The sequence below is a fragment of the Oryzias latipes genome, chromosome 19, assembly GCF_053564925.1.
Source record: "Oryzias latipes strain Hd-rR chromosome 19, Olatipes_Hd-rR_3.1".
Lineage (NCBI taxonomy): Eukaryota > Metazoa > Chordata > Actinopteri > Beloniformes > Adrianichthyidae > Oryzias > Oryzias latipes.
The window spans coordinates 24,164,667-24,191,358 of record NC_136255.1 but is presented as its reverse complement, the minus strand read 5'-3'; the positions used below and the strand labels follow the sequence as shown (position 1 = coordinate 24,191,358).

General features: G+C 39.0%; 3 protein-coding genes across 4 annotated transcripts in view; 1 reads left to right on the top strand and 2 right to left on the bottom strand.

Moving 5' to 3' along the window:
- Positions 1-366, bottom strand: part of trrap (transformation/transcription domain-associated protein) — a gene marked incomplete in the record, with an annotated part of 102,376 nt that extends 102,010 nt beyond the window's left edge. The window contains 1 exon segment of the mRNA NM_001164878.1: positions 253-366. Coding sequence (NP_001158350.1) covers positions 253-352 — 100 coding nt within the window.
- A 5,661-nt stretch (positions 367-6,027) lies between these two features.
- Positions 6,028-12,435, top strand: nptx2b (neuronal pentraxin IIb). The gene is made up of 5 exons (XM_004080208.5): positions 6,028-6,607; positions 8,119-8,338; positions 8,422-8,666; positions 8,744-8,923; positions 12,055-12,435. The coding sequence occupies exons 1-5, from the start codon at positions 6,167-6,169 to the stop codon at positions 12,283-12,285; spliced, it is 1,317 nt and encodes a 438-aa protein (XP_004080256.1). The 5' UTR covers positions 6,028-6,166; the 3' UTR covers positions 12,286-12,435.
- Positions 12,436-18,411: 5,976 nt separating this feature from the next.
- tmem130 (transmembrane protein 130) lies at positions 18,412-24,448 on the bottom strand. 2 transcript variants are annotated; one of them, XM_004080151.5, is made up of 8 exons: positions 24,232-24,448; positions 24,094-24,164; positions 23,852-24,023; positions 23,632-23,774; positions 21,659-21,743; positions 21,314-21,516; positions 19,561-19,667; positions 18,412-18,865 (listed from the first exon to the last, which is right to left on the bottom strand). In XM_004080151.5, exons 1-8 carry the CDS (start codon positions 24,237-24,239, stop codon positions 18,725-18,727), a joined length of 930 nt encoding a protein of 309 aa, XP_004080199.1. In that variant the 5' UTR covers positions 24,240-24,448; the 3' UTR covers positions 18,412-18,724. The 2 variants fall into 2 exon arrangements, with proteins under 2 accessions (XP_004080199.1, XP_011486178.1); XM_011487876.4 differs by having other exon boundaries at positions 23,852-24,011; positions 24,232-24,360.
- Between the last annotated feature and the right edge of the window lie 2,244 nt (positions 24,449-26,692).

The following is a 26,692-nucleotide window of genomic DNA, read 5'->3' as shown; positions in this document are numbered from 1 at the left end:
TACATAACAGAAAAACGCAACAAGAACATTTTAAAAACACGCCGTTCATTGGAGTGGGTTATTAAAGTTATTATATATTCTTTTTTTTTTACAAACTCAGTCAACTTCAAATAGTCATCTAATCAGTTTGAATCAAGTGAAACTATCCTGTAATGTTTTAGATGAACCAAAACTCTATATTTTAAATTCCAGAAATTTCCTCAAACAAATGCACCGTTTATTAATGAACACATTGGTCTTGTTTAGACTCACGTGTGTTGGTGTCTGTGAGCGCTGCCACAAACTGCAGGTACTTCTTCATCAGAGTGGTCTGGTCCACCACCGTGGGGCTGGGCGCAGGTACGAAGGCCATGATGGTGGCCGCTGGGGGGGCAGACCAGGCGGGAGTCTGCGCAGATCCGTGCAGTCAGCGCAAATTCATCAGCTACTGAATAAATAAAACCCACAGAGGACAAATTCACTAAAAAATAAACTATATACATTTTATTTCCTATAAGCACACACGCGTCGATTGAAGAAGTCATTCAACATGTTTTTAAGAAGCAATGTGATGGGCGCGTGGTGATTACGTCACAATGTGCGCCGGGTAGCACCAAATTTCAAGTTCCTACCATTTAACCATAAAACTAATGTTTTTCGAAACCCGTGTTGGCGATCATTACTTAAGAATTAGCAGACGCGTGTTTCTTTAGTAAGTAAAGCAAAAACATCGCCTTTAATTTTTTTAGGGTAGACTCCACGATTACTAGCAAACGAAATCCCCCCCCCCGCGCATCCCCATACACAAAAGCCAACACTTAAGGAGGTGGGAGCCAAAGGGAATCATAAAATACAAACGAACACGGTCCCAACTCGTTTGCACGTCACGCGCGTTCGTAAAACTATACGAAAAGTATTTTAAAGTTGGAAAGAACACCGGTAGTACTCACCCTGCGCCGCCGACAGGAAGCTGACAGAACTCCGTGTTCGCCGCGCTCGCTCGAGCGGTTTGAGTGCAAGCGTTTGACGATATTACTCCGCGTTCTTATTTTTTTTTTTATTAAACGCCGGTTAATAAAAAACAAAAACTAGCTGTGAGCAAACTAGATCTTTTTATTTTATTTTAAAACAAATAATAAAATCATATAATTTCACCAGGGGTTGCTTGGTCTAGACTAAATGTACACATTGTTGTGTACTAGTACCATCGGAGGGATCCATTGTACAAACGAGTAGTGTTAAGACCATCGTTTACAATGGTCTTTTGCTTTCTGTGACGGTTCTCCTTTTGGAGGGATGCTGTGCATCAAAGATTAAAGAAAAGAATGCATCCTTTATGAATTCATATAAATAAATTTTATTTCTTATTTTCTAACGATCAAAAGTTTTCATTTAAATTTGTTTCATAGGTCTTCAGAAATTATATCTTACATATTAGAATTTAATTAACATAAATGCCTCCTCCTAGTGTGGGACATGCCTGGAACACCCCCCCCCCCCCCCCCCCAAGGAGACGTCCTAAGGAGATGCCTGAGCCCCCTCAACCACTTTCTTTGGAAGTGGAGGAGCGGAGGGCTCCACTTCAAGCTCAGCTCAAATGACCAAGCTTCTCACCCTCTCTCTATGGGGCGCCTTGAAAAAAGACCAACTGATTTTAGAGGCGCTTATCCTCATCCTAAGTCATGACCATTGATGAGAGTATAGGAACATAAATTTACCTGTAAATAAGGAGCTTTTCCTTTCGGCGCAGCTCTTTCTTCACAACAGATCGGTGCCTGCATTACTGCAGCTGCTGGACCTGTCAATCTCCGTTCTCCCCTCAGTCACGAACAAGACCCAGAGTTACTTAAAGGGCTCATGCAAAATCAACTTTTAACGTAAAAAAAAAGCTGTATTTTGCTCCATTCATGCAAATCTGAATAATCTTCTAAAAACCTCTGCGCCCTAAACACAAGCCCTCCCCAATCCACGAAAACGACTAGGTCCTCACATTGTGATGTCACAAAGTGAGGAACAGCCCCTTCCAGGAAGAGTCTGCTCTGCCAGCACCGCCTCCAGGCTAACACACACACCCACTTTCTTCAAGGAGCTAGCAGTGATCTGCAAAAACACTTTCCATTTGTGTGCACAATAGACGCTGTCGAGGCCGGTTCCAGGTTGATGTCATGAAATGGGCGTCACCCACAAGAAGCGAAAGGCGGTGCCTCAGAGATGTGATAATAACTTATACTTCATAAAAATATGTGATCTTTAGTGTGCCAAATGAAATAGATATAGTTTACCTTTAAAGGCTTTAGAACAGCATTTTATAGGACCTTAAACATAAATCAAAAATAGTGATGAAAAAAACCTGAAGTCAGTTTAGGCACTAAATGTTTCTTCTTTATGTAGTTGGACGAGCTTTTGAATCGTTTTACTTTGACGTTGCCGTGTCTATTTTACCATTTTGTCATATTTGTTTGTGTAACGAAACTCATGAGCTACCATATCAAAACCAAAAGATTACAAATTGCTTCACATTTTATTTGTTCTGGAGGGTCAACAAACTGTTCATTGTTTTGTCAAAATAGTTTGAATTTTAATTAGTTCAAGAGTTTTTTGCTTTAATACATTTTAAAATTATTAAGCTAGAAATAAAGATGTTCTTTCATTTTTTTATTTTTTTTGCTGATCTATTGTGTAGTACTTAAAGGCTGTACTAATGGGCCCCCACTCCTTTACAGCCCTCTAGTCTGATCTCAGTGCATGAAAGTCATAAGAGAAAACGTGACACGTCTTTTTCTTTTGCACAAGTGGTTCCATAAGTAATTTTGAAGATGTTTGTGTTTTTGCTTTTGGAGCCGTCCTTTTTTCTTTTTTTTTTTTACGTCATCCTTTTCCCTCCATCTGCTAATGAAGTCTTTGTCCTGAAAAAAAAAGAGAGGATGACACATTGCAGCTTACAAAAACCTCTCATCTGTCCATTAGGTTTGTGTGTTTTTGAAGGTACACCAGTGCGTTTGCTGATGTGTCGCTGGATCACCATTGCATGATTTCCTCCATAGAAAAACTGTGCTTTCCTTGAGACAGAGACTGAATCATAAAGAAATAAATAAAAAATGTTCCACAATCCATTCATGCACCTAAAAGCACCATCTACATTCAGGCTGACCTTATTTGCTGGAAAAGGCTTTGACCGACGCTCTTGTCTCTGTGAATGTGGCGGATACAGAGAATCCTAATTGTATGAGGGGCAGCGTTCCTCTTCATGTAATCAGATTCTAGTTTTCCCATTTCTATGAGCTGTTGCCAGCAGGTTACTTTGGTCTGTGTTATACAGCGACCCGAAAATAGGTGTGATGTCACTGTGAGAATTACATAGAAGGAGGCAGAGACTCCCACAGGCATCTTAACCAAGTGTAGTAGCCGCCTGAAGGTGTTGATAGTCCATTTCTGCTCCCAGAAGATCTACTCCAACGTCATTCTTTTCATTATTGAAGTCTCAAATCCAAAATGAGCACCCAAAAAACTGTGAATTCCTAAGCTACATTCAACCAAATGATCGGTAAAAAAGGAGAATTTGAGAAACATTTTTTAGACGTGGAAAAATGCAAACGAAAGCCAAAAGAATTAGTTTCTTTTCATTTGAAACGTTTTATTCATATTTAGCACTTAATAGTTTGGGAATATATCAGAATATTCATAGTTTTGCCATTCATTTGGATATAAAACCAACATTTTAATCACTAAAATCATTTTACAGACCTGCATCTTATATTAATCACCTCTCAATTTTAAACAACAGCTGAACTGAAATAATCGGAAAAAATAACATTTTGGCACAAAAACAGCTGCAGTGGCAAATCTGTAAATTGAATGACGATATTTGTTTCTCAACAGCCCTGTCCCCTCAACAGACTCACACAGGTTCCCAAGGTCCACCATCTCAGGGACCTTAAGTGGACCTCTCAAGTTGACTCACTTCGGAAAAAGGCTCCGCAGAGGTTTTACTTCCTGCTACAACTTAAGAAGTTCAACCAGCCTCAGGAGCTGCTGACCATCTTCTACACGGCAATAATCCAGTCTGTCCTGACCACATCCATCACGGTCTGCTGAGAGGATTGTTGGTTCCAGCCTTCCCTCCATTCAGGACCGGATCCGGTTCAGGGTCAGGAAGCAGGTTTGGCAGAATCGCAAAAGACACCTCTCATCCCGAACGTTACCTTTTCAGCCTCCTCCTGACAGGGCGGCGCTTTAGGACAATGCAAACCAAAACCACTCGCCACAAAGACAGCTCCTTCCCCTGATCCGTCACTCTGATGAACTCCTGAATCCTGACCACTCAAGAACACAGAACAAAATCAAAGCAACTGTCAGACTGGATCTACTTTTTTATTTTTATTTAGTTATGTTTATTTATGCCTATATCTACCTTATATCACTTTTTAAAAATTATTATTGATCCTTTTTGGTCTTACCTCTTTACACCTTTACATACCTTGCTGGTTTGCACGACAGCACAAGACCATCCATCCATCTTCCTCCGCTTATCCGGGACCGGGTCGCGGGGGCAGCAGACTGAGATGCCCAGACTTCCCTCACCCCGGCCACTTCCTCCAGCTCCTCTGGGGGGACCCTGAGACGTTCCCAGGCCAGCCGAGAGACGTAGTCTCTCCAGCGTGTCCTGGGTCTTCCCCGGGGCCTCCGCCCAGTGGGACATGCCCGGAACACCTCTCCAGGGAGGCGTCCAGGAGGCATCCGAACTAGATGCCCGAGCCACCTCAACTGGCTCCTTTCGATGTGGAGGAGAAGCGGTTCTACTCCGAGCTCTCCGCACAAGACACCGAAGCCAAATTCCTTGAACATGCACTGTTGGCCAATAAAGCTGAATCGGATTCTGATTTTGATTCTGATTCTGAATCAAGTGCAGATGAAAAAACACAGTTTGAAGAAAAGCGTTTTTGTGGCATTGAAAATACGTCCAAATGCTCCAATCCATGTACATCTTTGTTTTCCTCATCCAAAATGGCATATGACACGAAACATTACATCTGGGTCTCTCCAATATTGGTCGCCATATTGTCTGTGTAAACAGTGGGCTCTCAGCTCTGGGTGACGGAAAAGGGGACAGGGGGTGTTCTGCTACAATTGTACCTCCTACAACTCAGAGGTGAATTTCTAATAAACTCCTGCAGCATTTATGTCCTAGAAAATGACACCCGTTTTTAACATTTTGGTTAAAATTACATAAAAAAGCTCAAGAAATGATCAGAGTGGGTCTCTAAAAACAAATAGAGATATTTTCACCATTTGCACCAATCCTCTGACTTCTCTTTGTTCCAAACAGCTTCCTAGTCTTTAATGTCTTCTCACTGCATGAAACCCATGACACACTGTGGGAATTATAGCACAGGATGCTGCATGACCCAGGTGCGCAGCGGGTCTTCCAGTGCACACACCAGGCATCAGTGACCTTTCACAGCCAGGCTGGGGACCGTTGCTAATTGTTTACCACCACATCCTGTGTTCATCGCTTGCTTTATTAAAATGCCCCCTCCTGCAAATGATTGTCCCCATACAGTAGTATTTATTTCATTTTGACCTCATTATGAATTTCTGCTGATGAAGCCGCAGCATTGTTTGTTGTTTGTTCAGATCCTAAATCTGGGGTCTTTAAAATAATGATAGAAATGTTTGATGTGGTTATCTTGCTTCATTCTTGAGACAGTAACGGAAAAAGTGGGAAAGGGTTCTTCAAAATAAGAGCATGATTTGCAATTAGAACTTAGGAAACAACTATTGGAAACGCGTCATTGAGAAAATGAGTTCAACAAACAAATAATCACTAATTTTACACCCGGGGGCGTGACGTCAACATTTACAACCAACCAACGCGCTCCTTCAGACACCTCTTTTGGTAATCCGCTTTCACAAGATGAGCTGTCCGTTCAGCACCACTGTGCGCGCTCTCTGCGCCTGAAATAGTCTTATTAGTGCAAGACACATTAACGGGCTTAGAGTGACAGACTCACACTTGATTGGATTTTCTGCGTTTTGCTCCATGGCGCTACTTTCTGGAAAGAGTTAAGATCGCGTTATTGTTTTATATTTTGACTGACAGGTTGGGCTTTTACGCGTAACAGGGAGCAGTCCACACCAGAGCCGAGAGTTTAGGTTTTGTTTGTGCGCAACGATCACCAGAAGCGAAATGTTTTACCTCTTGTTCGGACTGTTGTGCTTTTGCGCCATGGAGCGCGTCAAACTGACCAGAGGCCAGGAAGACGACGGAAAGCGCTACATCTGTCGCGCGGTCGCCATGAGCGGGGACGCCAGCTGTCCGGTGACACTACTACCCGATCTGAGCGTCGGTGGTCAGGAAGAGGAGCTCAGAAACACCGTCATGCAGCTCCGAGAGACCATATCACAGCAGAAGGAAACCATCTCCAAGCAGCTGGGCACCATCAACGAGCTGACCACAAAGCTGTCCCTTTGCGCATCAGCCACAAACGAAATGAAGTACGGCAGAGGGGGGTCATGGGGGAAAGACAAGCAAAACACAATGGGAGATGTTCCGAGAGATCCGAATGACTCCATAGAGAATTTAGGAAAAACCATGCAGGGGCTCAAGGACCGGCTGGAGAACTTGGAGGTAATTTCACCAACTCCCCTGCGCAATGCGCCGTGCGTAAAATCCTCAGTTGGTTGTGGAAATTTTTCAACAAGGATAAAAAATGTGTCATATTTAAAGCAAAAACGTATTAGTAAATTATTTAACAGCAAAATCGCCCATATTTACATCAAGTTTAAGTAAATTTCTTCAGTTTTAGACTGATATTTCCAATGATAATTGCATTTGTCGTTGAATTATTCATTTATAAATATTTAAAAAGTCAAAATTCAAAAGCAAAAGAGATAGATACATGTTTTAGTTTGCCAATTCTTTTGAAAAAATAACTATTTTTAAATTCATTTGTCGCTGGTGAGATTGTCAGAACATTTAGACAGAAACATCACAATGTTTTTAATAATAAATTAAGATAATGCACTTAGATGGCTTAGTTTTTAATTTCTTGCAATATAGATTTTATATCTGGTTTTAAATATAGTAAAGTGATAAAAAAACTCCGATACCAAATTTTTAATTTGTGAACAAATTTTAGGTGTTTAATTCTGTGGATGATACTTTCAGGCCTTGAAACGCTTTGCAGGAGCATATTTAGGTTAAAATGGCTGAAAACTGTGTTTAAAATGCCTAAACACACATTTGTCTTGTCAAAAGATATTACTTGACATCTCAAAGTTACGTCATGTTGGCCCAGATTCTCAGACTCAAATAGAATTTCACTCAAATGTGTTTTTTTTTCGTGTTAATGGGATCCAAAATGAGAATAAAATGTGTTAGATGGTTATCTTAACATTAAATTTGCAGTATCGTTTTCCAGCTGTTGGCAAATATCAACACTGAATTTATGTGAATTTAATCACAGAACCTTTAGTTTAAAAAACAGTTGCCACTCTGACAATCAGGTTTCATTATTAATGTCACCTAAACAAGGTTTTTTTTGGATGCACGGATAATTTTAGCCTGCTAAGTGGCTAACCTAAAACTACTAAACCTGATCAGGCGGTTTGTGTTTATATTGCTTCTGCAGCAAGTAGGCTACCCCTCCATCCATTCATTATATAAGCCTGCTTTAGCCTGAGTTGGGTTACAGGGGTTTCTGGAGCTTTCTGCTGGTAACTTTTGAGCAGATGCAGGCAAGATCCTGGAGAAGTGGCCATTTACAGAACCACATTTTTAAAGAATCAACCACTCGAACGTAAAAGTCGCAAAACAACCTCGGAAATATGCTTTTTGGACTGAGTGAATTGGACAAAAGCTATGGAAAGCCCACAAAAGAATGCACAAAAATGTTTTTCTTTTCCAAAGTTCTCTCATTTCATTCTTGCAAACAAGCAAAGGAAAGTGGCCCAGAAGAGAGGCAGGTTTCTGATGGAGCTCAAGACCAAAGTTAGAAGTTTCCATGAGTTTGTCAGAGCACACCTTAGAGGGGCAACTTGTCAAACAGAGATGCAAGACGTCACCTCTCAGGAGGAATCAGTGTCTTTGATCATGTGTGTGTAGTTCCTGCTCATGATCTTCCGCTCGTGATTCCGTAGCAACAGCAAATGAGGGCCAACATATCCGGTGCCTCGTTTCCAAGTGAGCTCCGGGATCTGCTGCAGCGTCGGCTGGGGGAGCTGGAGAAGCAGCTCCTGAAGAAAGTCAGTAGCCTGGAGCAGGAGAAGAGCATGCTGTCCAACGCCACGGCGGCCTACAGGCTGAAAACAGAGAGCGCTCTGAACGCCCTGGTGGAGAGGATCAGTGAGCTGGAGAAAGGTACAGTTACACAATGAACAATTTGTGCTTCTATTCATCACAGAAGCTGCAGACAAAAATATATGAAAACTGTCTTTTGCCAGGAGGAGGGGACTTCAAGTCCCCAGAGCAGTTTAAGTTGTGCCTCCCTCAGAGGACCAACTACCTGTACGGCCGGTTCACCAAAAGCCTCCCAGAGATGTACGCCTTTACCATCTGCATGTGGATCAGGTCCAGCTCCAGCCCTGGCATCGGGACGCCATTCTCATACGGAGTGCCGGGTCAAGCAAATGAGATTGTTCTGATAGAATGGGGAAACAACCCAATCGAGCTGCTCATTAATGACAAGGCAAGTCTCGGGGGGAGGGGGGAGGAGGGTTCCTGCTTATTATAATGAGTGGAACATAATTACAGTGATCGCTGTAGGTCGCTCAGCTGCCGTTGGAGGTGCGTGATGGAAAGTGGCACCATATCTGCATCTGCTGGAGCACTAGGGACGGCCAGTGGGAGGCTTATCAAGATGGGGAGAGGCTGGGAGCAGGGGACAACCTTGCAGCCTGGCACCCTATCAAACCTGGAGGGGTCATCATCCTGGGGCAGGAGCAGGTAAAATGTGAATATAAGGAAAAAAAGGAGGCACTTAATGGGCCAATCATTCATGCTAAAGCTTCAGCCAAGTTCACCTGATTCCCTCCAGCTTTTCTCTCAGCGACCCTTATGGAGGGTGAAACCCCTCTGTGGCCAGCATTCGGACTTTACATGATGTTTAAATTGTGACACACTACTAAAACCGATGGGAAGTGACATCATGAAGTTGATAAAAACAAAAAGAAAATAGTTTTTTCTGCCGAACATCAAAATCTTCATGTTTTTGCTCTTATTTTGGCGGTACACTAACCATCAACTTAAGAAGACGAGGACAAATGGAAAAAAAAGTTTCTTTTAGTAACATTTCTTTTACTAATGTCACTGTTGCCTGATTTCCTTTGTTGCTATCAAGAGCAAAATAAAAACCAGTTGTTTGTTTTAAAGGACAAAGACCTTTAAACACATGTTAATCAGACTTCATCAGTTCCAAATCAAGCAACCTTTATTTTATTTTTTAAAACAAGCACCTTTCTTGCATTACATCTCATAGCGCTTTACAGTTTAAAAACACACAGTCATCAAAATACACCCCCCCCCCCCCTTTGTCCAGTGACACATACACCCCATGATCCCACACACAATGCACAGAGACACGAAAAAGGACTTTAATTTTTAAAAAGAGACGTATGGCTTGGCTCTGCTGTGTGGAAACATTAGACAACAGGGGCCACTCCAATTAAAATGTTTGTATTTTTTTATTTGATTGATTGGATTTAGTTTAAAATGTTACATTTTTTACAGACAAACTCCAATGAAAATTGCAGTTTCTACATTATTGTGGTATTTATCTGATGATGAAGGACATTATTCTAGAAAAACAAGCTTAAAATGCCATTTCCGAGTTTTTCTTCATTCGAATTGTTATAAATCAGGATCAGACTAATAAAAAGGCGGCTAGAAAAAGAGCGTGTGATGTAAAAAATACACTGGGCGGGCCACAAGCTCCCTGCTTGGCTCCATTCTGGCGACTAGACACGTCTTCATTTTCCTTGTCTGAGCTGAAGTCTGGTTCAGAAATGTATGACTGGACAGCTCCAATATTGCTCACCATTTTTGTTGGACCGCTAACGTTAGGCTGTGGGTTTGAAGAGCTCCAAGCTAGAAGTAGAGTGTAAACAAAGAGCAGCTTCAGCAAATGGGAGGGGAACAGTTACAGGAGAATTTCTAATGAACTCCTGCAGCTCTGCAGAAACTATGTCATAGAAAACAACAGTTTTTTTGGCTACAACAGCATAGTTATGATTAAAAGACCACAGGGAACGCTTTGCAAATAGATCAAAAGATGATCAGAGTGGGACTATGAAGTATTTTTTCCAGCAGTAACACATATACAGTACTCCAGTACTTGTTTATGTAGTTGTTTACATGGTTGACTGGTTCAACAACTGATGCTTTAATTTCAAAAACAAATTTGTCTGAATCGCTCTAAATGTTTAAAATGAAACTATAGTGATTTGATTTTTTTGTCTAACATTCAGATTTCTGACAAAATTGGAAAAATAAAAATCACACGTTAATCCAATCAAATACACAAAAGCAAAGGCATAAAAGCTAACAAGCTCACTATTCCATAGGTAAACAAGTGCTGCTTCACACTGACATCAGCATGTCTGCTAAGCAGGTTAGCAGATTAACATTTGCTTTACCTTAAAGGACCGCTGAACTCTCACCAAGGAGTTGGCACAGGTAGAAGTTTGTAGATAAAATCAACTGAATTTCAAGTTCAGACATAATGAGAACTGAGAATCTGCACGAATGCATGCGTTAAGCTGATCATGTCTCACATATTGCATTCCAATCTTCCATTTCAGTATGGTGCCTTTAAAAAAAGAAGCTAGTAACACCAAAAACTAGTCTGTTTTCACGCAAGTCTTGGTTTTTGAGTCCAATAAACCAAACAAAACATGTGGTGATTGAGAATTAAAAACATTTTTTTATTGGTATCATGTTAACTTTGGGATAACCACATAAAGACATGAACACAAACAGAAAGTCTGTTTTCCTCAATAAAATCTGAGTCTTCATGCTGGTTCACCCTAAACTGCATGTTTATGCCCCCAAATTAAGGTTATCTGTGTGACGTACAGCATGTTTTAGGGAGGTTTTGTCCTCACTTCCTCTAATGCTGCTTCAGTTTGTTGAGTTTATCAGTTCTTTTTAATTAGGCTGGAGTTTTACTGGGTATGCTGGGTAAATACAGTCACACACCAAACACTAAAGTGGAAAAAAGGTTCAGGCCAAAAGAAGAAATGAATGGAAATAAGTTTTTGTCTACATAACTATGCCTAATTATCATCCTTCCACCGCCATGCTCAGTGGCGTTACAATGTGTTTGAAACTGAAGGCTATGGAGTTTTTATCAAATACTATTTTATATATAAGGACTGGCAATTTTTACATTAGTACTTTTACTCCATAAGACGTTTCTATATAGGGAAATTTTCTATAAACTTTAATAAACTAATATAATCATCTAAATATGTAAACCCCTTTATATGGTTTCTAAAAATCTGTTTATCTACTGGGACAAGCGAGATTTGGGATGATTGTAATTGCAGCTTTTCAAATCCTGTATAGAATTCAAAACAGCTTGAAGAAAGAAAAAAAAAAAAAACAAGTTGCTTGTTGTGACCAATTCCCAAAAGAATAAAAAGGGATAAAAGTGAAAGTCGTCTGTAAGTAAATGAAAAGAACGGGAAACTTTTTGTGAATTTTACATGTTTGAATGTTTCTTTCCCAGGAGGATTACAGTTGGTGTCTCCTGGTGAGCAGAGAAAATGAAGTTTCGACATAAAACATTTGTTTTTACTGTTTTAACCAGCTGCCGAATGCATAAATCTAGGCAGAAAGGGGAAAATAAAACAGTGTTATGTAAATAAACTAACAGGAAAAGTTTGAAAGCTGTCCTAAATTGTATTTCCAGCTTTAAAATGATTGCTAGAAAACTTCAGGACGCATGTTAGTTAATGTAATTTACGTTACAACAAAGCAATAAGTCATGAGAAAAAAAGTTTTTAACGCATAAAGACACGTCTGTTTTACTAAAACTGTTAGGGTGTTGTTGATGAATCTGTTTCTCGCCCTGGCAGGATGTGGTGGGTGGGCGCTTCGATGCTGGACAGGCTTTCGTGGGGGAACTGAGTCAGGTGAACATTTGGGATCGGATCCTGAAGCCCACTGAGATCCAGTCCATGGCAAACTGCAGCTCCTACATCCCGGGGAATGTGATCTCCTGGCTGGCGAGCAACGTGGAAATTTTTGGAAGAGGAGCGGCCAAACGGCCCTTGGAAATCTGTCGGGAGCGTGTCCCCAATGCCTAGATCTCTGTCATCTGTCTGCCTCAAAGTTTGTTTGCTGGTTTTTCCAAAATCCTTTCAGGATTTTCCAGAATCGATCGCTTTCACATTGTTTTATGGATTTAATTTCACAGTGTGGCAACATTGTTGCTTTGTTTCGCTTCCGGTAAAATCCTGATTTTATTTGAGACCAGGTGGAAAATTTTAGTGGAAACATGAGGCACCAAAACTTGTACACAAGCAAAATGGTTGGAACTATTGACTTTGTATGAGAATCGGATTGAGGGACCCCTTCCCCCCCTGCATTCCAAACAGGAAGTGACTCCGGGCACAAAGAAGCCAAAATCACCTAGACTTCTATAGAGAGATAAACAGCTATTATTACTCAGTTATTCTCCCGAGCCTGCATATAAGTGGTAGGGGTGTGGCCTTCGAACAACTTCACTTATGATTGGTGAGAGTGGTTGCCATTGAAACGATGATCCAGACCGATTCGGACCAATCACCGCTTTCTGTATGGCGTTTCATGGCTCCAACATGGCGGCCTTCAGAATTAGAAAAAATGGCGAGTGAATTGATCTCAGTTCATTGGAGCTGGAAGTAAGATATTTTCAATGGTCCAGGTCTCATGAACAGCGAGTGGTTGGAACACACCTAAGTGCAAATTTTGAATCAGAAGCCGAGCGTAATCGCTGAAGGGTCCTAAATCATCCCTGTTAAGCCCACTACATCAAAGAATTGACCGGAAAAATCAATATTTTTGGTATTAAGATGCTTTATAAACTTTGATTAAATCCACAAAACTAATTCTGCAATTTAGATTGAATGAGATATTAATAGTATCAATTATGGTACATTAAGGGATTTGATATGTTTTCGTTCACAAGTTTAAAATATTAATTATCAACTAATTTAGCAGTTTTTTCAATACAGAAATTTGTCATTTAAAAAAAAGTTATTTTCACCATAAAGTTCCCAAAAATTGAGCAAAACGTTTCCCGGCAAAAGTGTTTTTGAGTTTTTTTGAAAGCAGCCATTTTGGAATGAGCAGGACAAGCCCTTCTACTGCCTCTAGTGGAGTAATGATGAACTACAGGGCAGAAAACATTGACCAAGTCACACACAATAGTTTTTAAGGTCATTTTTGATCATGGTTTTGAAATGAGGGTGTCAGAAGTGTGGGTATCAAAGTACGAATGATTATATAGAGTTACAGGTGTTTTCCTGCTCTAAAACATAAAAATGTCTCATTCTGTGGTTTTAAAAAAAGTAAAAACAGAAAAAATACAAATCGGTGCCGTTTTTTTGAGATGCTTGCTTGCAGTATATCTAAAAATTACATCTGATTTAGTGCAACAGCTTGCATAGCAAATATGAGTGACAAGAAAGTTCTGCCTTCTGGCCTTTTTTTTTCCAATTATTTCAAATCCAGAATAAATAAAATAGATTTATTGCTTTTATTACGTGCAACATTGCTCTTTGTGAGGGTGCTGTGTGTTGTCAAACATTCAGAAACAGATTCATGTTAAAACAGGTAATTTCAGTTGAACGTTTTTTGTGTTTTTTAGTGCAGTCCCTGTCCAGTGGCCTTTCTGTAAGTGCTATTAAATGTCTTTTTTTCCAGGTTTTTGACATGGATTTGTTTTGGATGAAATAAACAGAATAACTGTTGCAAAAGAGCTTCATTCGTCTTCTTCTAATAGGTCTTCAGCCTGCTGTTGTGTTGGTATTCTGTCGATGATGCGTTTGACACAGGCTTTCACCTTGTTTGAGCATGGCACACTGCACATCAGTTTGAATAATCCTGTTTATGGTTTCCATGTGTTAAAGAGGGGATCAGTTGTTAAATAGCTAAAGCTGAGCGGGTTATTCCGACTGACACAGCAGGTGTGTGATTCCTGCAGGATTAGTGAGGACAAAAGGTTAAAGATGGTGCAGTACAACAATGCCTCCTATCTGTTCTACCAAAGAATTGTTGCTTCACATCCAACAAACTGCATTTCTGCTCCTTGTATCATTGTTTTCTCGTCCTTTCTTTATTTCCTTACTTCATTTTTCTCAGTTATCGGATCAAACAAACAAAAAATAAATAGAATAATTGTGCAAATTGGGATGATATGGTCATACAGGTGATGCTGGTGGCAATGAAAGATCTAAAGTAGCGCTTGTTCAAAAAATTTGACAAAACTGTTCACCAAAAATCCAAAGGAGACATTTGATGCCTAGAAGAATAGAGGAATTCCAATTTAAGATCAAAGTGAGAGCAACAAACCGCAGAACGGAAAAGCAGTTTTGAGAGTTAAATCACAGCTGGAGTCTTACAGATATTCATTAAACTAGATCTAATCTACCCGTGTTTAGACGCAGTGATTAACAAAAACAACGAGCTCGACTTTGATAAATCGGGGACAACTTCTGCTCCACTGCAACCTGCTGAGATCGTGTATCCAACAGAACAAGCCAATCAAACCTGATTTAAAAATAAGTGATTCTTCTTCTGTCTGTTTTTTTCCGAGTGATTAAAGATCAGGTTACACAAGCTTGTTTATTACATAAACTGTCGGTGTCTCCATGGACAGAAAAACAATTTATCCCTCTCATTGACATCATGATTCATTCCAAATCAAGATCTGTTGATGTACTTTATTCATTTATTTAGAACGAGGAAGACGACATGCAGCTTCAAGGCCTCAACCAAGACACCAAACCAAAAGTGTTTTTATAATAGTTCTACATATTCTAAAAAGGTTTGATGAACTTAAGACACGTGTTAAACTCCTTTATGTTTTCCAACTAGCCTGCTATTGAAGCTTCAAAACACACCTGATCCAGGTAATCAAAAAGAAAAAATAATGAGGATGGGTTTTGGGCATGTTGGCCCTCAAGGCCTGGTGTCTCACACCCCTTGGTCATACTTTACAACTGCCAGAGCGCCATGGGAAGGCATTGGCAGAATCTTCAAAAACGGCTGCTGCCACGCGTTTTTTTGGAAAATCGTTGGCGTGGTCATGAATGTAGACGGCGACAATCAAGCAGTTGTTAGTTACATAGATAGATGACGCCATTACAAAATCGGGCGACAACTGGACGGCGGTAGCCAGATCGCCGACTGGCAGCAGCTCTGACTGGACGATGTGTGCGTCGTAATCAAATTCCGTTCGAGGGCTACCGGCTGCCAACCGCCAAGGGCCAACAGCCCGCCGCTCGCACATTCTCAGCGCACAAGAAAACACGTCCAGCGCACGCAACGAAATTTCTCCAAAAAAAAGTTACAAACTCAAATTTGCTCAAACAAGTTCATCCTTTTCATTTCAGAGGCAAATATCACATCAGTTGTGCAAAGCCGATTTATGTGAGAACCTGTGCAAAAAAAGGAGAGCCTCAAGCTGCCTTCACACCAAACGCAATTTGCATGTCAAATTCTGCTTGCCTGTCCAAAAATATGTCCATAAATTGACCCCCAGACTCGTGTGGGAGGAGCTACCTTTTCACTACACACAGATCAGTGTCTGTGTATGCATGAAAGACCCCGATGATGTTTAGAGATCGGATTTATTTAAAGGAGCAGTACAAAAGCACTGGTAATCACATTTCATGACATCATTCAGAGATTCTCCTGGTACAGGTAGCTTAACTCCCGGTGCGAGACCTGTCACTGAACACGTCACATGTCAAAACATCAGTCTCTGCTTAGTAGATGTCCATTGTCCATTTTACACAACCTTGAATAGACTTTTCTGACTGTCAAACACCCAGAGTTAAGAAGAGTGAGATGATGGAAACAAAGTTAACTTGGATGCACGGATCCTTTTTGTGACCGCAGTCTAAAGATGTTGCATGAAGTGGAATGGTGGTTCAAATCCTAGCTGGAACCTTTCTGTGTGGAGTTTGTATGTTTTCTCTGAGCATTCTGGCTTCCTCCACAGTCCAAAAACCTGCTTCATATGGATTCATTGGTGTCTCTAAATTGCTCCTATAGGTGTGCATGTCAGTGTGTGGCCCTGCAACAGATGGGCGACCTGTTCAAGGTGTACCCTGCCATAATCACGTCATGTGAGACTAGATGAGGATCACAACAAATAAAAAGAATAATTTTTTTTTTTTTTTTTTTTTTTTTTATACACTGTATTTTATCCCACGAAGGGAAATTCTTTCTCCGCATTTGACCCATCCCCTTGGGGAGCGGTGAGCTGCAGCCGAAACCGCGCTCGGGAGGCAGTAGCGTTAAGGGTCTTGCCTAAGGACCCTCACTGGGTGATGTTAACTGCTCGCCATTGATATGGTAATTGCCCCCAGTACCATTGCTCATTCCCCTCCGGGAATCGAACCCTGGTTTCCTGCGTGGTAGCTTCCCACCTTACCAACCGAGCTACCCAGCCGCAAAATAAATAAATAAATCAACAGTTTCACTTTTAATCGGAATCAGAAAACGAACACGCTTTGGAAACATGAAAAAGGTTTTTTTTTAACTTTCCAATATACCTGTAATCAATAAGACTTTTTGTTTTTATAGTTTTAAGAATTTGCATGGAGTAAAACTGAACTAAGTTTGATAATTGTAAGGATTATAGTTATCCAACTTGTTTGGTTTTTCTTTTATAAGACATGAGCAGTAGGAGGTGCTGTAGCCTCAGTAGAACTGTTTATGAGTGCACACAGTCAGCTGAGCAAAGGGAAACCAACTTTTTCTGATACAGAAGTGCAAGTAAACAAGAAGTTCTCAATTTCATAATATTCTTTGTGTCAAATTTCCAAGAATGTTTCACTTCTGCTCTAGTTTTCTAAAGTGCAGCAGAGAAATTGTTGTATTTAGTTTCTATTCTGAACAGGTTTAGGTCATTTTTAATGAGACACGCTCAGTTTTAATCAAATATCTGTCAGACTGCACATCTAAAAGATAAATATTTTATGTTAATCATCCCTTATAATGTTTTTTAAAGGATCATCTTCAATTAAAGACTCAATTTCAAAACAAAAAAAGAGAGCTTTAAATAAATATGACAAAGTTCTTGGTGAAGCAGGTGGGTCTAAGGGAAGCCTGGAGGTACGGAACAACAAAAGGTTCAAATAAACTTTAAGAATGTGTTTCGGCTGTGACAAACAGAAGTTATGTCAAAAAGTGGAGGTCAGAATTGCGTAGACTCAGCAGCTGAAAAAGGCTGATATTTTTACATATGAAGTACTTCTTCCCAAACAGCAAACACCAGTCTATTTGTAATTTTTTCTATTATAACTCCGCTTTTTAAAAAATGTAATTCTCAATTTGAAAACTGAAAAAAACTTAATAAGGACATGCTCTTTTGTTTTTTTTCTGCTTAAATTATATAATCAAGTTTATTTAAATTTTTTCTATGTTATTGTCTTGTGATTCTACAGGCTCAACACACAAATTGATGTTAAACCTGTTAAATAACAGGTAAGCAATACCAGAGAAGAAACTGGAATCTAAAGCCATTATAATGGACTCAGGGAGGATTCTGACAGCAAATAATTTAAATAAGTTGTGAACAATAACCGGTTGAAGCAAAATAGATCATTTCAAGGAACAAGACAAGAGTGAAGGATTTTATCAGCAAATAATTAACATGTTTAATAATGTAATGTTAGTAGTTCTTTGGTCAAATTTGACGTCAACCTTGATTATTAAAGGATAAAATCCATAACAATAAACAAACAGATGGAGTATTTACTATCAAATTTATGTTTTGGAAACACCTTTTTAAGAGATTTTAACTTTGGGCAAGAAGTGGAAGTGCACATAACCGGAGTTGATTTGCAATTGGAATATTGAGAAGGTTACCAACAAAAAAACAAAACAAAAACGAAATTACCAGACCTGAACAAGGAAAGCTTAATGTATGGAAAAATGTAATAAATAATAAAATAAAAAGTAAGTAAAACTAAAAAAAGGAGAAATAAAAGAAAAATCTTAATTTATCTCTTAATAAGATTGTTTAATTTTTTGGAAAAGACATGACCTGAACTGGAAAACACGTTGTAATGGTAACTTTAGCAAGAATGTGCTCCACTAAAGACACGCTTGAATTCTGAAAAATTAACCAACAACTCTGTCATGCGTAAAGTTATTATTATTATTAGTTATTTTGAAATTTCTTACATATTTTTCTCTTAAAAAGGAAAAAAAAAACAATGTTTTCATGTTCTTTATTCATTTTAAAAAGTGAAATTACAGAAAAGAAGATCTAGACAAAAATTTAAATGGCAATAAATTCATTCTAAATTAAATCCAGTATTCATGACAGCCTAACATCAAATTAGTTGTTTAGTAAAAAGATGATCAGATGAACAGACATTTTTGTGGAGTTTAGTCATGACAAATTTGTGTGAGTCATGCACTCTTTAGCATCAAGAAATATGCAGAGCAGAACATTTTTATTGCAGATGTTCTTGAAGAAATTCACACAGAGACAGTCTGGAGGCTCCTGGATGTTAAGTGGGATTTTTAAGTGGAATATTGGGGCCCCTGCTGTGAAATCAGCGGCTCTCTCTCCCCCTTTTCCGCAGCGGAAACACTTAAGTGTATTTTGCTTTGCTCTTCTGCGTCTTGGTCCTTCAAAAACACAGCATTGCTGGAAGAAGCAACCTGCAAGACAATGAGACATCTGCATTTGTCAATGGGGGGGATGAATTTCTTTTTCTTTTAAAATCAAAGAATTTCTATGGCTTCTTAAGTTATGTTATTTGTTAACATTTGCAAGAATTCTCCGTAAAGACCCACTCCGATAAAAATGGCGTTTTTGGTGTTTTTAGCATGCTATTGTGGCATTTTTCTAATGATGGAGGACACATTTAAAGAAAATTAAGCTTGAAATTGATTGAGTATTTCTTTATTAAAAACTTTGTGAATTTAAGGGCAGATGAAAAAATGCAGTTGGACAGCTTGCAGGTATGACAAAGAAGCCCCAAGCTCCCTGCCCCACTAACATTGTCCTCGTCTAAACTGGCGTCTGACTTATAACTGTACGGCTGGATAGCACCAATATTGCTCGCCATTTTTGTTGCACCCATAATGTTACATTAACAGCTGGATGTCGGGAAGTGGGGGCAGCCCCAACTCATAGGTGAATTTCTAATGAACTCCTCTCGCTCTGCAGAAACTGCGTCTGAGAAAACGACAATTTTTTGTTTCATTTAGGCAAAAAACAGCATAATTATAATGAAAAGACCGCTTTGAAACTAGATCCAAAGGTGATTGGAGTGGGAAAAGAAAATACTTAAAAATCCTGCAGTCCATTCTTATTTTCTTAAATGTACTGACTTTTTAAAAAAGGACTCTACCTGTGATCCTTTTTGGTGATGGGGACGACAGGCGATGACCACAATAAAGGAGAACGTCGCCACAAGAACCGCGGCACATGACAAGATGAAGAGCAGGTTCGCGTTATCTGCAGCAAATACACAGAAAGTATTTTCTAGGTCACGATGTGAGGCTGTATCTAATCAGATGTTTACAGCGATGATGTGGAGCGCATTTATTGAGTTTCACAGTCAATATAATTCCTTCCTAACAAGTGATAAGGGGGGATGTTTCAAACCTGACGCTACCTTACAAGGTATCTGAACAAAAAGGAAGAATGATGATGATGGTGATTCAGCTCACAGCTGCACACATCTCAACTCTGAAGGGGTCACAGAGATAGAAAATCAATTGAGTACAGCAGACATGTGAGGACAAGTGTGATCACTGCGCTCAGTTATGGAACCAATGCAGCATAATCACAAATAGTGAGAAACCACATGACAGCGTAAATAATCAATTTTCCTTAAAAAAATCCCCTTTTCATAAAGATGCAACTTAAATATAAACGTCAAACCTTTCCTCTTTTTTTTAGTTGTAATGTATTAAAATACTGACTATAAATACAGAAATTGTACATTAAACAGCATTGAGTTTAAATATTGAGGTTAATCTCAATATTTGTGAGTTTTTCCCCAATAATTTAAACTAAAACCCCTAAAAAAATACAAATGGAATTAACTGTAAAAATGTTTGAGCTCCTTTTCTCTTTCACCCATGTTCTCTTACTATACCTGGTTTATACACAATCATACCATGGTCCTCCTAGTGAATACCCTACTCGATTCTGATTGGCAGCTCTGGACAAAAACAAGCATTAAGAGGTGAACTTTCTCTGAACTGATGCTTTATTTGACCCAAAGTGACGACCAGCATATAGATATCGCTTTGCTTTGCTGCCGCAGTCAAGGTCTGATCCGGCTAAGCTGCGCACTGTCACGTTACCGTGACAACGCGCCTCACCACGTCACAAATAGTCCGCTTTTTGTGAAAAAAGTGATCCAAACCAAAAAACTGACAAGAATAAAGGACTAAAAACTGATTGAATATTCATTTCTTTTGTAAGTGATCATGGTATAAGCGGGTTAATGGCCTTCAAAGTGTGCTTTATCAGGAATTAATGCACTTTGCTTACTTATTATGTAAATCTTACGCAATTGTGCGTGATTTTGCGAAAGGCATGTGCAAATGTTTGGCTTTCCACGACCATTTCACATACGTCTGACGGACTGTTCACGCATGTACCACTGATGTATAACTTTTATATCACATTAACGTTGCACATATCTCATTAAAATTATGTAATTAACGCACAAATCACTAATGAATTGCATATGAAGAGTGCAAAAATCACTCACGGTTAATAGATTTACGTGTTTTTTGCGTGGTTTATTCGTACGGATGTGGTTTTAACGTGGTTCATTCGTGATACATCTGTGAAATTGTAAAGAACCACAGCTTTTCTCACCTTTTCCACATATTTATGACAGATTTATATACGTGCGCAAAATGTTGGTAGTGGCTGTGTGACACGTGTTCTATAACTGGCATTTGCATCCAAAACATCCCAAACTATAACTTTTGTTAAACTATTTCTTAATTTTTTTGGACGCTCTTAAGACACCCTTTAGTTCAGAGCAAGAAGCTACCCAGCAAACCACAGGATGAAAAGGATAAATTCACATGACCCCAGATAAAAGAGTCTACTGTTATCAGCTTGGTTTGTCAGCTCACAGTTTTTGCGGACGTAGAGGCTGAAGGACGTCTGCAGCTTGCTGACGTCGTTGCGAACGCTCATGTCCAGGCACTGGACTCCAGCCGTGGTGAAGGTGTGGTTGAGCTGCAGGGTGCTGTTGTACAGCATGGTCAGCGTGCAGCCCTCAGAGCTGTCAGGCGCACAGTTTGTCAGGAAACGCCAGCACACCCACATTGGAGGACTAAAGCCAGACAAAGGGGGAAAAAAGCTGTTATTCTCTGCAGAATCCCACATTTTTTGAAGTTTTCAAAGATTTTTTTTTCTTTTTCAAAAAGCTTTTCACATTCTTGCGTTTAACTATGATGTTAATGTTGGTGGTTTACCTTCCATCGACATGGAAGGCCAAACTGGCGTCCTGAGAGACTGCATAGTCTGACGGTCCCTTCATCTTGACGTTCTTCACAGCATCTTCACAGAGGATAAAACTTTAGTTTTTCTTTTTATTCAGTAAATCAGTGAATATTAGTTACGCTTTTAGAAAATAAAGGTATAATTTGATTACAATAAAGTTGTACATACAATACAGTGAGATTCTTGAGCGGTTTAACGTCCTGCAACATGAGTTAAACAGTAATCGTACGATTGTCTTTGGTGAAACATTTTAAAAGCTAAATGTAAAAGTTTACTTTGGAAAAAGGAGGATGTTTTCTTGGTAAATTATGACTTTCTGAAAAATAATTGTATGAATATTTTCTCATACCTGTCTGCCTTAATTCTCATGAAATTTCAACTTTTTTTCTCTCTCATGTTGTTAGGATTTTTTTTCATACAGTTTTGATCTTTTTCTTTTTAATTTCTATTAACATAAATTACTATTTCTTATCACAAGTTCACCTTTCTCATATTTTTGCCTTTTCCCCCCCAAAAATTCCAACTTTCACATTATTTCAGAACTTTTTCTCACGACTTTACTACATTTTTCTCATAAAATCTAGATGTTTTTCTGTCATTTTTAGAACTTTTTTTCTAGTAAAATTTTGACTTTTCTCACATTTCCTTTACATTTTTTACCTATAAAATTTTGACTTTCTCATTATTAACAACTTTTTTCTCATCATTGTATTCCCTTTATTTCAAAAAGTTTAGTCAGTTTTATCTCTTATTTCAGGACTATTTTGTTGTAAAATGTAGACTTTTCTCACATTTTTATACAATATTTTATTCTGAAATTCTGACTTTCTCGTGATTTTACGACTTTTTCTCATTTTGTTACTTTTTTCTTATGAAATAGAGACATTTTACTTAATATTTTGGGGATTTCTTTTCTCATAAAAATGATGCTTCTTCTATTTTTTTCTTTGTCTTTTTAACTAGTTTTTTTTCAATATGATCATTTTTCTTTTATGGTGACCCTAAGGCTCTGTTGTGGTTATCAATTGGATGTCCTTAGTAAAATTATGCTATGGATGACTGACTGATCAATTAAGAGGATTTTAGCTCGACTTGTGTACTTTTCTTCAACTGTTTGTTAAGGAGTTAATTAAAACTTCAGTTAGTTTACTATTTCCTATTTTACTGTACTACTTACTTAATCTTTACTCTAAAGCACGTGTGTCAAACTCAAGGGCCAAATGTGGCCCGCCATGTCATTTTATGTGGCCCGCGAGAGCTAAAAGTTTTTAATTTCTTAAAATAATAAATAAGAATTGGTGTGTGTTTATTCATATCTAGGGGGAATTGGATTTGAAATATCGGATTGGGCCACTATACATTAGGACTTAAACACTGTCCATATAACCTAACCTGACAGAATCAAATGTAAAAGGATTTATGCTAGAGTAACAAGCAAACATATGTTTTCCATGCAACTGTAATTGTCACTTTAAAAAGTTATAGTACATAGATAATGAGTTATTTAACATTAAGGAGTAGTTACATTTATTTTTCGTTACATTTAGTTACATGTATAAGTTGTATTTGGCCTTTGAGGACAGCCGCTACGCTGAAATGAGTTTGACACCCCTGCTTTACAGTTACTTTCTAAAATGAAATCCTTATATATATATATTTTTTACCAGAGAGACACAATGTAGGTGTAAAAGGTTGCAGATCCCTGATTCAAAGAATTGGAGTGTGCTGACACAAAACTTCAAATCTTCGAATTCGTGGACGTGTATCGAATCACGTGAGAGGGAAAGATACAAAACCTCTACCTTCTTCTAAAGAATCAAATCACTTTAGATTGAGAAAATAGAAGCTGATAAAACTTTATTTTTATCCCCACATTAAGGAAAATACAGGACCAAACTTTTCAATGAGTACCAGAAACCATTTTTGTGTAAATAAAAGTACAAACCAAGCACTTGGACATCTCTAGAGTAGACCACACTGATTTCAGCAGCATCTGTCATATTGGCTCCAAGTTTCAGCCGCAGTGTGTAGTTCCCCGATTCCGAGTAATGGTAGCGGACAACCGGCTTGGTCCCTTTGATCACTTTCCTGCATCAAACACAAAAAAAAAGAAACACGGTGAGCATTGCAGGCCTGAAAAAATCTCAAACATGACGGCTCCATACCCATTCCCCAGATCCCAGGTGTAGGAAAAGTTTGCTTTGCTGAAATTCCTTTGGGGATCGTAGAGTTCGAACATCGTCTCTGTGGGAACATCTGATGCCAGTTCTCCTGAGTCTCTCACATAGGTGGCATTACCTTCCATTTGATAGAAAACCAACTTTCCTGCAATATTTTCTAGATTAAAGACACAGCATGTTTTGTTAAGTTGAGGTTAAAAAAGGTAAAGATTTTGTGGAGAACATACCCAGATCTGCCATTGGGGACACAGCCCACACCACAGCTGGAAGGAGAACCAGCATCCAACCCTGAAGTTTTCTGTAATCACACATCCAGAGGTTTTAAGAAATGCACTCCTTAACATTATTCCACATGTTTGATTTACCTCTCCATGTCTGCAGAGGACCTCACCAAGTCAGAGTGGGCCGATTATCTGAAGGATCCCGCTGTGAGACTCCAACAGGAGTTATAAGAGCTTGAAATCGCGGTAATGCGTTTCAGTCATGAGGCTCACAAACAACAGCCAGCTTTTTGAGCCGGGGTCACATTCCTCTGCGGGGTATGACACCACATCAGACATGGACGGTTTCATCGTTTCCTTCAGTTTATCTGCAGATAAACGGAAAAGGTTAGGTGGAGAGAATCACAACCACACACAAAAAAGGGTCAGCTGGTCTTTTATTATCGAATATAGTTTTATTTTATGTAAATTCTACTCAGTTTATTTTCAAAACCTCAAGTTACCTGCATATTTTTTATTCCTTCAGTAAAATTTGATATAGATTCAAAAATTTAATCAAAACCAAAGTACTTCTTTCAAACATGTCTTCATGAAAACTTCTCTTCTTTGCCGTTTCTTTTAGTCAAAACATGTATTGTGAATTTTTTAGAGGCTTACAAATCACTAAGTAATGCTGAGTCATTTCTCACTCTGCTGTTTTTTCCTGTGAAGTGTGATAAAAGACTTTTTGTGACTTTCTTCCTCTTCCAAAGCTGCGCACATTTCAGAAAGTCCCATCATTCGTCTCAAGCCTGAGTGTGCAAAAATGTATTTTCTGCATTTTGACCCACCGCTGGGAGAGCAGGGAGCAGTGGACACCACCCTGAGTGTCTTGGTATGACTTGACCATGGATTTGAACCCTCAGCCTTAAAGTCTTAGGGTAGACACTCTTCCTCTAGGCCACTAAGTTGAGGGAGAGATTGCTACAGTAAAAAAAAAAATTAGACTTTTATCCCCTTAATACCGTAAATTGCAAGAGTATCATTTAATCCTGACCTGCTAAATAATGTATAAATAATGTATATATATATATATGTATATATATATATATATATATATATATATATATATATATATATATATATATATATATATATATATATATATATATATATATATATATATATATATGTATGCTTTACCTGCCATGCTGGCAGGTAAAGCATACATATATATATATATATATGTATGCTTTACCTGCCATGCTGGCAGGTAAAGCATACATGGAGCGCCACAATCAAGTGGCTGGAATAATATACAGGAACATGTGTGCAGAATATGGACTGGAAACCCCAAGGTCAAAATGGGAAACACCCCTGAAGGTGGTAGAGAATGAGAGGGCAAAAATCCTGTGGGACTTCCAGATCCAGACTGATAGGATGGTAATGGCGAACCAACCAGACATTGTAGTGGTGGATAAAGAACAGAGGAAAGCCGTTGTGGTGGATGTGGCAGTGCCAAGCGACGGGAACATCAGGAAGAAGGAACATGAGAAACTGGAGAAATACCAGGGACTCAGAGAAGAACTGGAGAAAGCCTGGAAAATTAAGGTGACAGTGGTGCCTGTGGTAATTGGAGCACTCGGGGCAGTAACCCCCAAGCTGGAGGAGTGGCTACAACAGATACCTGGAAAGACCTCAGACCTCTCAGTCCAGAAAAGCGCAGTGCTAGGAACAGCTAAGATACTGCAGGACCCTCAAGCTCCCAGGCCTCTGGTAGAGGACCCGAGCTTGGAGGAGAAACCACCCACGAAAGGGTGAAAGGGGCAAGTTTTTTTTTTTTTTTATATATATATATGTGTGTGTGTGTATAACTATTTTTTAAATTTCATTAGAAATAAATAATGCAATAAGGGAGTAAATAAAAAAACACAAATTTTAGATCTTAGAGTGAAATCACTGTAAAATTCCAAACAACAAGTAGAAAATAAATAATTCCAGGAACACAGTTGTATTTTAGCTGGGAAGTTTGTTTTTATGTTTAGAAAATGTCACTCAGTTCTGCTTAAAAAAAAAGCATTAAAGAAGAAGTGTGGGTCGCCAAATTCTTTTCTTCTACTGAATAAAGAGCTTAAATCTCCTGGGTTGTGTTGAAATCATGTGACATCTTCAAAGTCTTTGCAGTTCCTTCAGGCTGTAAATAAATTGCGTTTTATGCTAAATTCTGGATGATTTAATGAAACGAACTGAAACCATAGTATCGTAGCATCTTTACGGTGGCATAGAGCACATGGGAGCAAATGACCTCTTCAAAGACAAATGTTTGGTTTTGGAGCAGCTTTCTTTGTAAAATAAAATAAAGTTAGTGATTAATAACAAATTCCAACTGTCTTTACAGCTCCTGAAACCACCATAATTATGGATAAAGAGGTTGATTCGATCTTACAAATCCCCTGAGAGAAAATGTCTTATGCTTGTTTGCAAATGACGGTTATTTACTATTTATTTTTGGTTTTCATTTAAGCTGTTTGTCTCCACCACATAAAGTGTGCATGTGAGTGTGTATGAGTGTGTGATTGTGACCCTGTGACTGTACCCCACCTTCGCCCAGCTGGAGCTGGGTTGG